This window comes from Gymnogyps californianus, chromosome 7, assembly GCF_018139145.2.
Source record: "Gymnogyps californianus isolate 813 chromosome 7, ASM1813914v2, whole genome shotgun sequence".
NCBI classification, from domain to species: domain Eukaryota; kingdom Metazoa; phylum Chordata; class Aves; order Accipitriformes; family Cathartidae; genus Gymnogyps; species Gymnogyps californianus.
The window spans coordinates 19,831,857-19,847,336 of NC_059477.1; the positions used below are offsets into that span (position 1 = coordinate 19,831,857).

At 43.3% G+C, this 15,480-nt stretch overlaps 1 protein-coding gene across 5 annotated transcripts in view; it reads left to right on the forward strand.

Annotated features, from left to right (window-relative positions):
* The window catches only part of CHN1 (chimerin 1), a 105,309-nt gene that overhangs the window by 64,888 nt on the left and 24,941 nt on the right, over positions 1-15,480 (forward strand). For 4 of the 5 annotated variants that reach the window (XM_050900187.1, XM_050900189.1, XM_050900188.1 and 1 more), the window contains exon 1: positions 7,824-8,265. In XM_050900187.1, coding sequence (XP_050756144.1) covers positions 8,014-8,265 — 252 coding nt within the window. In that variant the 5' untranslated portion in view covers positions 7,824-8,013. Of the gene's footprint in view, positions 1-7,823; positions 8,266-15,480 lie in introns of those variants that run through there. The other variant, XM_050900186.1, reaches the window with a different exon arrangement.

Here is a 15,480-nt window from a genome sequence, read left to right on the forward strand (position 1 = left end):
CGATGCTGTTAGCTGAAATAGAAAATGCTGACTAAATGGGAGCGAGATGGAGAAGCTGCTGAGGAGCAGCCTCTGCGTGTTGCGGGCCAGTGTAAGGGTTGCTCCCTTAGGCAGAGCTCCTTGCTCCATCAACTCCTCTTCCCATAGGTCTCATAGCTGCAAGACAGACCTCTCTAGCCCCAATTTAGCAAGGCGTAACAGTGTAATAGTTAACTTAAACTATGTGAGTAGTCCTCCCAGTCTCTCTGCTTCTGCCTTTCCCGAGGAGAGGAGTACCTGGCACAGGCAGCTGCTTTAACTCACTGCTTAGCTTACCACCTCCATGGCCCAGGCTCCTGGCAGGAGGAGAGGAAGATAGGATGGACCAAAACCAAAGCTATGAAGGATGGAAGGGTGGATGGGAAGGACTGAAAGCAAAGCTGTAAAGGACAGGCTTCGTCTGAAGGATTTGCTGGAGACCAATTCTGATGTTTCGTGATGCTTCTCTCCTTGCTCATAAACTGTCTTGCATGCTTTGCCTTGGGAACAGTGATGCTGCCAGCCCCCTGAGGCAGGGAGGTGGTATCTTCTGTGCTCTACCAGCTCTTGGTCCCCTTCTGTACTTACCAAGTTTGTCTGGGGTTGGCCCCTTTTAATGCAGCTTGCTTTCCCGAGGAAAGAACGGGGTTGTGGTAATGAGCTGCTGCAAAGCAAGGAGAGAATTGCTGAGGCTGATAGCTCAGCTTGAACTCATGGTCGTGGGGAACTGCTTTCCTCGCCACAGTCAGAGTTAGGAGTGAAAAGAGCTCGTTTCTTAGCCTTCTGGGTAGCTTTTATCATGGTGTTTGATTGGCATATCCTGCCTCAGTGTCACACAGCTTGGTAGCAGCTCTGCTTTTGTCGAGCAGTCATATCTTGCCCCTTGTGAGCAGGCTGGTAGTCTCTGTCTTTAAGGGAAGGGCTGGAGCAGTTGGTTATTTTAACAGAGGCAGCTGGGGCCATGGGGATGTCCTGTGTCGGTGTCTGTAGGGAAGAGCCCTGTGGCTTCGGCCAGCTCAGGACCAAACCAGGACAGGCAGGAGCCCCGGGAGAGGGGCAGGACTGCACAATCTCGCCCAGAACACAACCCTGTGAGGAAGCGTATTATTATTTATACAGCATAAATGAAGTCGTAGCTATTGCTTGTAAAACCCAGCTTAGCACCATTATTGATTGCAACATCCACGTCCTTGCCTGTGTGCATTCTCACGTGCCCACGTACACCCCTGTAGTGGTATTGTACCAATGGAGTGTGAAGGAAATCCCCAGAATTACCCCCCCTCCTTCAGTGGACACAGCGGGCCAGTTGCTGACCTTGCTAAAAGCTAAGTTGCTTCATGTTAGCAAAGTCCTCCAGAACCAGACCAAAAGCATAACTTGTTACTGGAAGTACTGTGAAATTGTTATTTTATTTTTGCCATGACTCAATCCATGGTTGTATACCAAAATAGCCCCCTCCCTAAGGAAAGAAATGTGTTGTGTTTGCCACTGAAAAGTGCCTTGCTTTTGTGCCACTATCCAGAACAGCAAATCTTAATTGTTTTTGTCTTGTCAGTTATTGAAAGACAGGAATAGTCACAGTGGATGCTTTTCGCCAGTGCACAGTTTCGAATTGTCATTTCCAAAGGCCCATATTGGTAACTGCCAGGAGCAAATGACAACCCGTCATGCCACTAGGAACAAAATAAGCCGGCTGACCTAGATCCGAATCAGCTGCAGTGACCGGTAGGTTATAGGACTAAAGCTACAGAAAAACAACTTTTCTGTTGGTTTCCCCTAAGATCTCTCTCCTTTTTTATGAGTATGGTCCCTTGTTATGAAAACAAGGGTACTTCAGGGTATTTCTGGTAAGCACATCAGTGCGAACATAAAATCTTCCCAAATAATGCTAATACACTCTAATTGTATTGCACAATACGGTTCCAAATGAACTCACAGTAATTTCTAGCAGCAATATTGGGCAACATTTTTTCCATAATTTAAACTTTGGTTTAAATTATTTATTTTTTTTAATTTAACAATCATACTTTAAACCAAGCCAACACTTTGGCTGAATTTTTTTAATTAGAGTTTTAATTTAAACATTTTTTTAAAAACTTTTTTTAAATTCTAGATACAAAAATGTTTATTACCTGCTGTAGAAATCACATACACTTTTATCAGAAAAAAAAATCAAAAATGTAAATAGCCATTTCTTTAGCTTTTGCAGTAAGTATTTCACGGGGGGGGGAAGGTCTGATTTAATTAGAAGTTAGTCCATTTGGAAAATTTTGTTATAAAAAATAGAACTTTTCTCAGCAGTAAGTTTTCATCATTCAACCACGTCTTAAACCCCAACTCCCCTGTGGGTAAGTGTGGACTCAAAGCGGGGTTGTATGTTGCCTGAGCATCCCAGTATACTTTGAGCATTGTGGGAGCCTGATGCTGTCCATGTGCCAGGTAAATGTGGCTGTGTTGGAATGGGAGCAAGAGAAGTCTTGCCATGGTGGCTGAGACTGCATCATGGTCCTTCCCATCCAGCTTCTGAGACGTCACCTTTCAGGCTGAACTTTTCTTTTAATAGCATTCCTACCCTCGCTCACACCATGTATCTGTGGGCAGAGGCTGTGCCTGGCATTGGCATGTCTACAAGTGAAGAAAATTAAATGAAAACAGCTTATCACCACTTTTAAATAAAAAGTAAAATTTTGGGCTCCCCTTCCCCCCTTGGAACAATTCTGTGAAAGATGTGACTGGGAAAATTATATTTAGCATGGAACAAGCCTCCACCAAGAACAGCATTGAGGAAATTGGGCTCAGTTTCACAATCTGACTGATTAGCTTTTGAAAATCGTGTACTGAGCCCATAAAATATGCTCATAAAATGGTCAGGCAAGGAAGAATTTTCTGAGCATATACATTTGGCTAAGTTAGCTATACAGTGAAACAGAACACGACAAAATATATGGTGGCTAACTGCATAGCAAACCAAATATCTTGTTTCTTGAGATACGTACAATAAGGCATCATCTTTGATTTTTAAAAAAATGGATGCAATATAACTTCTGGTTAATATTATTATTAAAATACATTCCTTAGAGGGAAGGGATCGTATTATATATAAAGTCTGAAACAATAAAGGCATATTTAGTCATAACAACATGAAAATACCATATGAGAATGAAAAGCCTGCAGTGTACTGCACATGCATTCCCGAGACTGAAGAAAACACGATACTGTGTTTGAGAGAGGAGCCAGGTGGTCATGAAAATAAACACTCCATTGTATTGGAAATGCACATGGGCTTCAGGAGGTCTGATCAAGTCTAATCTGGGCATTTTAGGACTTGTGAGCTTAACCTGACTTGAATTTTCCAGGGGTTTTTCTGGAGTAATTTTAGTTTATTACTCAACAAATGGGAATGCATTGATTAGCCTTTTTAGAAAGACAAGTTGTCCTATGTTGACTGAATTGTGTGACTGGATTAAACTTACATAATGTGTCTTTCAGAGAGTGACTAATTGGAATTTACTGCAAGCCGTGGATGACTTTAAAATCAATTCTGTGGAGTCTTCATAATAAGACTTACTGATTATGAGATTAGTACCAGAAGATACGCATACATTATCCAGCTGACACTGAGAGCAAATAGTGCTCAAGAAAACAGCTGTTTCTCCCACACCCTGAAGGACTACTCCAGGGGGAAGTAAGGAAAGCGGAGTCCCAGTAGGACCTAGACTGAGCCACTCTTATGGTTGAGGTTTTAGAACAAATGAGAACATTTGAAATAGCAGGTTACAGCCTTTTTCCCTTTTTTTCCTTCAGTCCATATGTACAATGTAGAACCTCCAAACAGATGTCTTGGTTTAAAAGTTGTCATGTTGCTGGGTTTGGTTTTTTAGTGCTTAAGTCACTAAAATGTACAGGACTGAGAGGCTGCTGTGGTTGCGTGCTCTGCTGAGAGGTTGCTCAGCTATTACTTCCAGTTGTTCCATTTTCAGTTCACCTCAATCCTGTGAAATCACGTCCTTAAATTAAATTTTAAAAAGACAGCCCTGCAGTTTCCTTCCTCCTGGAGTCTGCACAGCATATTGCTCCCTACACATGCAATGATTGCAAATGTCTGTCACAACAATTAATAAAAGAATAAAATCAAGACTTTACTTAGAAAAGTGGAAGGGAGAAGACTTCCCTCCCCAGATTTCTGCCTCTTTTTCGTCCAGTATGTAGCAGACAGTATCTAATAATTGTCCCCGTTAAGGTAGACTTCAGACAGAGCAAGTTATAACGATAACTGTTGGAAAATGAAAGGGCTATGGAGAGGAGACTTTGCTGACAGGTGGGAGTGCAGGAGCCACTGGTGGAGAGCGGGCATTGAATCAAGAGCCAGCCAAGAGTGTAAGAAGAAGAGCAGGACCTGCAGGCTTGCAGGCTGGGAACAGAGACAGCATAGAGCGCCTGGAGCAGGGGAGCGTGTCGGGAGAGCACAGCTTCCTGCAGGATTTGAGTTGAACCCCCAGGTCCGTGACTTCATTTGTTTGCTCTCAGGGAGGGTGACTCATCTCTGCAATGACTAGGGCGACCTGAGGACAGTGGCTTGCTCTCTCTCACTTTATTATTTCACGTACTGGTAAGCTAAAGATCTAGACCTGCCCGACGACCCAAACTGTGGTCGGGAAGGTGTGTACAACAGAAATTTCATTCTTCATTTTGGTTTTCAAAAGAAAGGAGGTGGGCTGTGTTAAGAAGAGCACTAGCTTGCAATGCCAAACTCCCAAAGTTAGGCAACGGCAGAAGAATGAGCGTATGCATTATAGAATTATGTCATCTGAAAGCAGTTGTATGAATTTTAATTACAACACTACTTTATGGTGGGGAAATATATGTAAGAAATAGATAACAAATTTTTTTTTCATAATTTTTCAGTTGCTAGCTTTATGGCTTTAACTTTCTTTCGATCTAGGTTTCTGATGTGCACAACTATAGTGCATATAGCACATGCGAAGGGCTGTAAGTGTAGGTGAGCCCAGTATTCCTATATTTGTACACAGCAGAAAACGCTTTGCACTGAACAGTGGGAAGCTGATTTATGTAAAACCAATAAGTGGTCTGAGTTAGATTACTGTAACACAAAGTAATGTTAGATTTAAAATTCATAATCTTATAACTACTTTCCAGATTATAACGCGTTTTCATAATTACAGCCATGAGATAGGACCTTTCCCTGTTGGGTAGTTTTGCTTACCTTTTTATTGGCATTCTTAAGATTTAATTTTCCAGGATCCAGAGATCGATTTCTACTAACGTGACTCTAAAGTGCCATTGAAAATAAATCAGTTCTTCAGAATTAGGAAAATGGAAGCTGAAAATTAAGGAATAAGTATGTCAAAAAACAAATATGTGCTCTACTAACGATTGAAAGGAAAATTCAGAATGCTTTATCTTGCTTCTGAAGTGGAATTATACAAAATAATAAGGGTTGATTCTGATAGTAAATGTACTCTTGAAAATCGCTGGGTTATTTATTTCCAAGAAATTAAATTTTCAAAGAGTTTATTTCCTAATATGAAGTTTTGGTGATTTATTTTTTCCCTTTAAAAAATAACAGGAATTTTGGGTTCCAAGGAAGCGTGTAATGAAACTATGTTTCCAGAACTCCACAATTTGCTTCCTGAGCCTGTTGTCACTCAAAGCTGTTTGGAGAGGACAACTCCTCTGGGGCAGGTTTAGGTCCACCTTGTTCCATGAGGACTTTTACCTAATGTAGTTCTTGGGAATGAAACCGTGAGGTGGCTTTAGCTAGAAAGAAAGGAGAGGATGAGCTCGAAAGCCTGTCTGCTTCCTCCTCCCCTGAATCCCTACTATTCTTACATTTCACATAGATGAGGTGGTCGGTTTTTGCCATCTCTTACTCCTCACCTCATTTTTCTTGATCTCCTATTGCCGTGGAGTGTTACACTTAGAAGGATGTGCAGAAAAATGAGAGAGGGGCATTTATTCACCTGCAGCAGAAATGAGCGGTTAAAAGCAAGACAGGCAGATTGAGGTAGCCGTTGGAAAAGTATTTCTCAATAGGATGGATCAACCAGCCTCTTGTTTGTATTGAAACTGGGAACTGAGCCAGATACTCCTAAGGCCCCTGTATGAGCCACTAATGCCCAACAGTTTCATCCTGTATAATCTATAGCCGGTCTTTCAATTATTAGCTATTAACTTGCATTGCAGATTAGTGGTTGGTGAAGCACATATGTTGATCCTTAATCTCTGCAACCTTGATCCTATGCTGAAACCCAGCAGTTTTTTAAAACCTGTAGAGAAGGTACTGGTGGCCGTGCAAGGGAGCAGAGGAGGGGCTCACGGTGAGCATTACTCTCGGCTGTATTGGCAGAATGGAGCTAAACGGTAACACTGTTACACACAGCTGCAAAACACGCACCAATTCCACCCAGAAGCCTGCGACAAACTGTGGTTGTCTTTGCTTGTTACTGAGTCATGAGAGATAAAAATACCTTTGCTGCAGAAGGGAGAGTGATTGTGGAGCTGCAGCCTGTGGCAAGGGAAGGGAGGGCTGCCCTCTGGCTAGCTGCACAGGCAGGCTGTGCACATGGAAAGGTCCTCTTGCACCCTGAATGTCAGGATGGTTGTCAGCCCCACGGTGTAAATCACTGCCATAGTAAGTCAGACCAAAGGCCCGTTTTTGCAGTCTCTGACAAAGACTGTTCACACATGCTTGGAGAGCACTAGAAGAAAAAGGGCAGGAGTCGAGTGGCTGTCGTGGTGTGCCCTCCCAGCTGCCAGTGTGCAGCTGAAGAGAGCGTCCCTGAGCTGGGCTGCCCTGGTGAGCAGCTCCGGGTGGGTATGGCATGGTTTGCCCTGGTCCTGTGTGAGCCTGTTACAGTTTGACCCTGCTGCATCCTGTGGCAATGCTTTAATGATGCTGGTGTGAAACACCGTTTCCTTTGGCTTGTGTGAGGGGTAGCGAGGACCACATTGTCCTGTGCATGTTTCATCATCAGTCGCATTATTCCAAACGGCAGGTTTTGGTCTGATTTGAGACTATGTGTCATTCACCCTCTGTTAACGTTCGGAAATCCCTAAGGAGAGGCACCACAGTGATTTGGGGTTTAGGTCTTTGGTGGAAGGGGTGGCGTGATGAACTTTTGGTGGCATTTGTGTTCACATCACTACTAGAAGAGGCTGATTCATTACGTGAGTTTGACGAGCCTCTTCTTATATGAAAGGCATTGGAAAATGTAATTTTAAAGGAAGAGTGATGAGCATCAACGGTTGCATTGATGGCTCCCAGCCTTGCCTGCTGGTGCCCAACCCATGTCAGGGGAGGGGGAGGGGGCTCGGGGCGAGCCGCTCTCTGTCACGTCCCCGGGGGCTGCTGTTCGCTGTGCACATCCGAGGCTGCCCTGACACCCCCCGCGCCCCCAAAGGGCGACGAGATGCCATTTTGTAGCGGTGCGTGACTCATCCCTCGCGGGCAGCCTTCCCGCTGCTGCCTCTCCCGGAGCCAGCCGGGGAGGGGGGAGCAGCGCTGCCCGCCCCGCCGGGGCTTCATTGGCTGCGGCCGCCGGGGGGCCGCGGGGCCGCCCCCGCCCGGCCCCCGCCCCGGGGGCGGTGCCGCTCCGCTCCTCGCCGCGTCGCCCCCCGAAACGGGCAGCGGAGGGGGGAGGAGGGCGCCGAGGCGTGCGTCCCCGCAGCCCCGCCGCCGGCCGCTGATGGAGGGAGAGGCTGCGGGCTGCGCCCCCCCGCCGCTGGCTGCCGCTGCCGCACATGCCCGGCCCGCCGGCCGCCCACCGGCAGGCCTGAGCCCCCGAGCCCAGATCGAAGGGGAACCCGCCTCGCTGAGTTAGCCGCGCGGTGCACAAGTGCCCTGCCATGGCCACGCCGCCCTTCCGAGCAGTTTAGGTCCCCGAAATGGTCCTTTTCGGTTTTTCAAACCGAGTCTGATACACGCAGGGCGCAGGTCGGTCCGGGGGGCTGTTCCTCCTTCCCGTCAGCTCCAACATGCCATCCAAAGAGTCCTGGTCGGGGCACAAAGCGACTAGGTCTGCGGTGCACAACTCGAAGCAGGAGAGCCGTCAACAAGATTTATTGATAGCAGCCTTGGGGATGAAACTGGGTACTCAGAAGTCGTCTGTGACAATCTGGCAACCTCTTAAACTCTTTGCTTATTCACAGTTGACATCACTTGTCAGAAGAGCAACTCTGAAAGAAAATGAACATATTCCAAAATATGAGAAGGTTCATAACTTCAAGGTAAGAAATTATGCTACTTATTTCTTTTTAAGGCATGGGGGCTATCGTTTTTATTTTAAAATGGGTCTGGTATTGCAAGGAAATAATATATATGCGGATTATGACTTTCCGGGAACTTAAATGCTTCAATTAAGTCTCATTGCCGGTTAAATCAATTAGACATCTTTAGAACATATCAGCAGAAGAACGAGGATTTTGTTGTCGACTGCTTGTGTGCATGTATTTGTTTCAATAATATTTGCCTTATCTAGGTTATCTCTTTTACGTAGAATTGGTTTATACTGAGAGAGATGCTAAAGGTGAGAAAAACTGGCAAAGTTTTCTTTCCATTCAAATGAATGTAGTTCAGTTTTACTTATGATGATATGATGCCGAAAAATCTTTTAGATCTGTGGTTAGAGGATTAAACTGATCTTATCTCAGTTTGTCGCTGGTAAATAGCTTTGGAGGTAAGAAGCATGTCCTACTGCATCTGGATTGAGCAGATGGTCTGCATTTCCCTTAGTTTCTGGCTTTTCTCCTGTGTTAATGAATTGAGTGTGTTGAAAGCAGCATGGCTTATACCATGGGGCTATTGGAGCTGCTGGCATTAGCAACTACCTGGTGTTTTAATAAATTTACTTAGTCTTCTATGTAACTTCTAGTTATTGTTTTAATTATTTTAAATAAACGATGCTCTTTGGTAAGAGAGACACATGTCAATACAACATACGCGTGTTTTGTGTCTGTATCTGTAATAAGTGCCCAGTAAGGGTTTAGTAATTTAACCTTTTGGTGGTCAAATGCATTGCATAATAGGCAGTCTTTATTTGTAAGACTGTGAATTGATGTTATACTGAATTCCTGTAGATGACGGTACAAACTTCATATATAGTACCTGAAGCCCAGATTTTATCTTTAATGTGTGTTTTTTTCCCCGTATAGCTTTTGCTTTTATTTATTTTAGGAGAAGGGGAAATCATTAATATAATACAGGCATCTGATGGTATAAGCATCTGTTAATTGTCTCTTATTTTCAGTTTTGATTTCCATCACACGCATGTGCATGTGTGAATGTACACATGTGTGCACATATGTATATTTACCTATCGTCCATCTGATTTTATTTAAACCACATTCTGGCTTTTGAGTTCAGATAATCACTAAAATTGGAAACTTTATATGATCAGGATGTTTTGTTTGACTTGAGTTCTTCAATAAAGCACGCATTTGAAAACCGTGTACAAAATGCTACATGAAAAAGTGTTTAATATGAATGCTTGCATAAAATAATCCTGCTGGCTGTCAGTTAAATGCAGAGCATTTTTTCACAGGCTCCCGAGGTGTCCTAGAGATCTGAAATGTCTTGCAACTTTCATTTGTTCCTTAGAGTTTGAAGATAATCCTTGCAAATGCCAGCAGATAGCGATTTTTCCATGTACTACAGTGTATGTAGGATCACACGTATTTAATTTTGCGCACATCTGTATTCCTTAGTTACTTTCCTGTAACAGCCTGAAACACATCTGTTTTGAAAATAATCCGATAACCTGATTTTCATGCGTTTGGTTTTGTTTGTTTGTTTTTCTTCCAGAAACTGTTTCTGGAAAGTTTGGAAGCTGTGAGTTTTCCAGTCTTTTTTCAAAAACAAACTGTGTGTCTGATCCAAGGTCCTAGCTACAGCACAAACTTTCCACACAGATTGTTTTCTTTATAACAGTTGTACTGTAGTTCCTTTATACATACAGTTGCCAGAAAAACATACCTTGAGAAGTAACTCTTTTCTCAAGCCAGTGAAATGGAGTCACCTTACACACATAATTTTTGCTATAAAAAAGTAGAAGGGAACAAACCCCTTACCCCGTAAAGGGTGTGCAGCAACCAACCTGCCTGCTGAAGGAACGCTGCTGGCGTTCACGAGCTCTAATTGTGGCCACTGTCCTATTTTTTTAAAAAATAACCGTAAGCCCTTCATAATTATTGCGTTACGGATCTGAAATGAGTGGCCATCGGTAGCTCATGCACTTCTCTCCTTTATCATTCCTTGCACGTGTCAAATTTTTCTTCTCACATGTATAGACGTCATCATTTCAAATGTCTGCAGAAGTCTCCTAGGTTGCCTGCCAAGCAGCAAATGTGCCATCCACGTGGGAAGGAAGGAAACGTCAGGCCCAGAGTCTTGAACTTAGACTTGTGAAACAAAACAAGGAAAAACAACCCAGAAATGAAATAAATTTGTATAATTCAGCTAACCAACAGTGACTGCTGTCCCCAGAGACTCCACCAGCAAAAAGGAGGATGCACACTGCTTTGTACTTCTGTGGCTAATCTTCTCCTCGTTATACAGGCACGAGGCAACAGACAGGGACCCCTAACCCTTTTCCCTGCTGCTTCTTTGATCAGTCACATCACTAGTCACAGAAATGAAGGGGTCTTAGAAATCCTTTTGTACTGGAAACGCTGTAACATCCCAGCAGAGGAAGGAGAAGTGGAGGATCGTTAAGGCACAACTAGCGCTGTTGTCTTGGAGAAGGGAAGAAGACAGCAGCAGCTGCTCTGGAGGTGGGCTGGGGTAGTAAATGCCCGAAAGGCTTGGACACAGGTTAGGAGACCTCAGTTCTCCCTCCGCCTCTGCACCTCCTGTCCCTGTGGGGTGGGTAGGTGGGGAGGCAGGTGGAGTTTGGACCCTCAGACTCTGTTGCCTCTGGCAAAGCTCAGGTAGAGGAACACGGTGGCAGAGGAGCAGTGTAGTGATGGTCCTCACAGGAGTGCAGATGCCTACGGAAGGGGTGAACACGAAAGCTGCTTTTAACTCTTAAATCGTCAAGAGGTCTCCTGAATAAATCTGTTAATCTATGTTTTGCTCCAAGGGTTGTTTGAAAGAAGAATGTAAAGACAGTTCTGCTAGGAGAGCTGACACGGCTGGGTTTTTGAAAGGTTTTAATCTTATTTAAATCTGCTGGAATGTGAGTCGTCTCCTGCTTGAAGTGAGCAGGCTAGCTAGCCGGGGTGATGGGGAGCTCTGTGGGCAGAGCTGGCCGGTAATGATCTCCAGCTCCATAATATTCTCCTGACTGGGGAGGTCTGGTCTCTCATGAGCACATCTCAAATGCAAATACAGAGTGGCTGAATTCTCTTAAATTCATCTCCATAAGTAAGGAAAGGGATGATGATTTACAAATGTCAGATCTGACTGAGTTTTTAATGCCTATTCCTCAGGATGAGAGCTAGGTATTAAAATATTTTATTTTTTAAGCTTATTTGGGCTTTTTCTAATTTATAAAAAGTTTTCAATTAATACTTCTGTGTTCTCCTCTATAAATCTAATACAAAAGATTCATTTTCTATTAATTCAAATATATCAGCTGAAAGAGATCTACATTGTTTGACATAGCATTTTATTTAGCTTTAATTGAATAATGGGATTTGAAGGTGAGCTAGGACTATGAGTGTGACTTGATTGGGTCTGTCTATTTGCATATTTGATTTCTTTCGCTTTCCCTCCGTATACTCTGCTTTTCTGAAATCCAGCACACCAAATGAGATCTCTTGTAAAATGAATCATCAGACCAAATCAGGACAGTCACTTCATTATCCTCAAAATTTCAGCCCCACCTTCTTTCACAGAAAGGCTTTTCCTCCCTTTCAGTTTCTTACCCATTATGGGGAAGAAATCTCCCCACACACTCTGGTACACACATATCTATATGGAGATGTATGCGTGTGGTGAATATCGAGTTAGTTCTTCCACCCAATGTAGATGAACAATAGCATCTTCTGTTTGGAAGCTCTGAGAGATCTATGGGGTGCTCTTTGAAGTGCTGACAAGGAGCATAGCTGAAGCCAGTGGTGTTATTTTCTTACGAAAAGAGGCTTTATCATAGGGGAAAGTTCTGTAACATTTCATAGAAGTGGACAGAGTAGATTTATACCTAATCGCTCCCATAAATTTATTCTACAGCAATAAGAACGCTTTTTTCTGTCCCTTATAAATCTCATATTTGGTTATCTTGTCCCCAAAATGCAGCAACTGGGATGGCTTGTAAATTAAAATACAATTTCTTACCTGGCTGATACCTGATCTATTCAATAATTTTGAGGGGAGGAAGCAGCTGGGCACCTCCTGGGCAGGCAGGTGAAGGAGGAGCTTCAGACAACAGCAGGAACCTCAAATTTGAGGAGAAAAGGGGCCTGTGGCAAGGTGCCATGTGGATAATGTTCCAGGTTGGTTATTGAGAGGAGGACTGGGGGGAGCTCTGGGTTGGGATGTGTGAGGTGGGCTTTAGGCCAAAGGACTTAGCAGGAGAATCCGAGTTGGGTTTAAGGTTACCTCATCTCTTCTCTCTCCTGTGAGGCAGTTTATGTTAAGGTACTGAACACACAGGATTCCCCTTGCTCAGTCCTCCAGAGTTTCCCTCTTTGCATCTCCTCATCTCTCCATCTCCTCCCTACATCCCATAGTTTTTTGCTGTTAAAAAAAAAAAAAAAAAAAGAAGATACTCCTTCTGCCCCGAGTCCATCCCTACCTGACATGGAACATCTTCTGCACCTCCTCCCCACCTGGTGCCGTGCTTTGGACTTGGGCATTGACCTCGCTCCTTTGCCTGCTGTTTGTGTGCGGCTGGAGAAAACAGTAAAACTATGCTTGAAAAATGTTCATGGCAAGGAGGGCAGTCATGGAAGAGGAGCATTAGCTGGGAGTTACGGGATGATAGCTTAAAAGGAAGAGGAAAGGGAATATTTGAGATAAATAACAAGAAATCTCCTGGGTAGTGAAACTTGTTAGTCAGTGCAATAACCTCTCCTTCACTTGGCAAATTTAAAATAAGCCTGGACAAAACACCTTAAAGGTCTTTACTCCCCTCCAGCTTGTGTGACTCATGGGCCCTGGGGAATTTTTAGCTCCCTTGGCTGGTTATAGGTATTCCTTCAGACACCTCTGGCTCCTGATGACTTGAGCCAGCGGAGCACTCTGCACTCTGCAGGTGTTTCGTAACCACCAATAATCCAAGGCATAAAACTACTCTTCTGCCTAGATTAGTGCTGTGGTGCTTCACTGAAGCAAGAAGGTGTCCGTGCCTGTCAGAGCTGGACTGAAATCTGTGTTTCCATGCATCATTTTCCCTAGGATATTGTCTCATTTTTCTCTTGCTCTTCACAAAATAGGTATGTCTCCAGAAGACTCATTTTTTGCTATCTTTCTGTGCAGTATTTGGTACTGTCATGCTGTTTCTTAGTCACTATCTTACTAATGCCTGAGACAGCACAGTCAATTAATTGTAATAAATAACAGTTGCAAGGCTGCTTGCTGAATCGGTGAACATTCAGAATATAATTCCCTTTCAAGCCAACACTTCTTCCAGAGAGGAGACAGATTTTTCCACGGTTGCTTAAGCCAAGTCAGCAGAGATGCTGATGAGTCTTGTTTGTTGAAATTCCTCATCTCCCTCCTTGACTGAAGCAACATCCTGGCTTTCTCTTTGAGGGTGATGCATTTGAAAGGCCAAATGGGGAGCTCCAGAGCAGAGACAACGTGCTTTTCCAGAAATAACGGGGTAGAATATAGCCTTAAATGTGCACAAAAAGTGAAGGCTCAGGTGAGGACCAGTCTCTGCTGGAAAGGCTTTGCCAGCATAGACAGACTCAAGCATGACTTTAATGGAGAGACTGCTGATTTTAATGAGAGTTACTCTGCCAGTGAAATTTGCACTGCTTCTTTGAAACAAATAAGCTCACCTGGCCCTGGCCCAGATTTTACCAGTGTAATTGCATCTGTGCTAGGTGCTTTGTTAGTGTAAAAAGTCATAGCAAATCGCTTCCATGCCAAATCTTATTATTCTAACAAGAGCTGCTCAGCAAAGCCATGCCTAAACACTGGGAAACAGGGAGATGGAAAATGCAGAAGAAATGCTGCGCGAAGACCAGAAACTATAAGAAACTCTTACTATATTAAGCAGAGCCATTTTTCTGTGACTTCTAACATGAACTTGTTTCTATTTCCGATCTTCTGAAAACTGGGGCAGATGCCGATTTGGGGTAAATTGGTCTAGCTCTGCTGAAAAGCAGATGCTGATTTTTTTATTAGGTATGGACCTGGCACTGAACATATTTTCAAAACATCTTTAAGTGAGTCACTGCACTCAAATGAATATTCAGAAAGAGAGCTGGGTGCCTCTAGCACAGTCCCCGGGGAGAGTCTCTGCGCGTTCTCATAGATAAGAAAACCTCAGGAAATTTGATGTTTCTTTTAGACTCATAGTACTTGAGGGAAAAAGATGTTCAAAGGCAGGGAAAATATCTGGAGAACAAAACTGGAGAAAAACTTCCACAAAACTTCTGAGAAGATCTTGTCAGCTATATGTTGTTGCTTCTGAAACTCATAGTGTATTGTAAGACAGTTCAAGCCAGAAAAGCTTTTAGGCATTGATGGATTTTAGTCTCCTAAGATATTTATTTAATGTTACTTTTACTTTTTTTGGAAAAGCCAGGGCTTTTCCAAAGCAGATTCCAAATAGCACAATATTATTTAACCCTTTCTGGTTTTTTAGTGCTAGTCCCTGAATTCAAGCTTTGCCTCTGTTTAAAAACAAACAAACAAACAAACCAAAATCAGCCTTTTTTCTAAATCCTTAATTTATTGAAGTTGTAATTCCTTCCCATCACACCAGTAGTTTTATGAGTCCCCAGATGTGGATCCTGTGAGTCTTCCATGTGGACAGCCCCAAGAACGGACCAGCTCATGTCTGTGGTGAAGCTTAGAAATGCTCTGCAGGGGAGGACTGGGGATTTGCCTCAAGGAGCACATAGCACATGTGCTCTCTCATCATCAACAGCTTTTCCTCCAAATTAGCCTTAACATCATTGCAAAAGCATTTCTTTAGGAATCTCTTAGGGTTTTATAGTCTATTTACATCATTACATATATTATATTTACATCATGACATATCGCATATATAGTATGTGTATATATATATATATACAATTTTAAATCTAAGGATTTTATTCAATTTTCACCTCTAGTTTCAGAATTTTTTGCATGGACACAGGTATCAAGTAACCTGGGCCTGGAATAAAATGGACAATGTTCCAGTTTCTAGATATCAACTTAAAGAAAATCTGCTATTCCATCCTGAAAGAAAGGTGGCCATTTTAATTGAATTTACAAGAAAAAAAAGCCAGCAACCTGCTACTCTCCAGTTTTTTGCTTTGGCTCTCGTAGAGCATGGCCTAACCGCA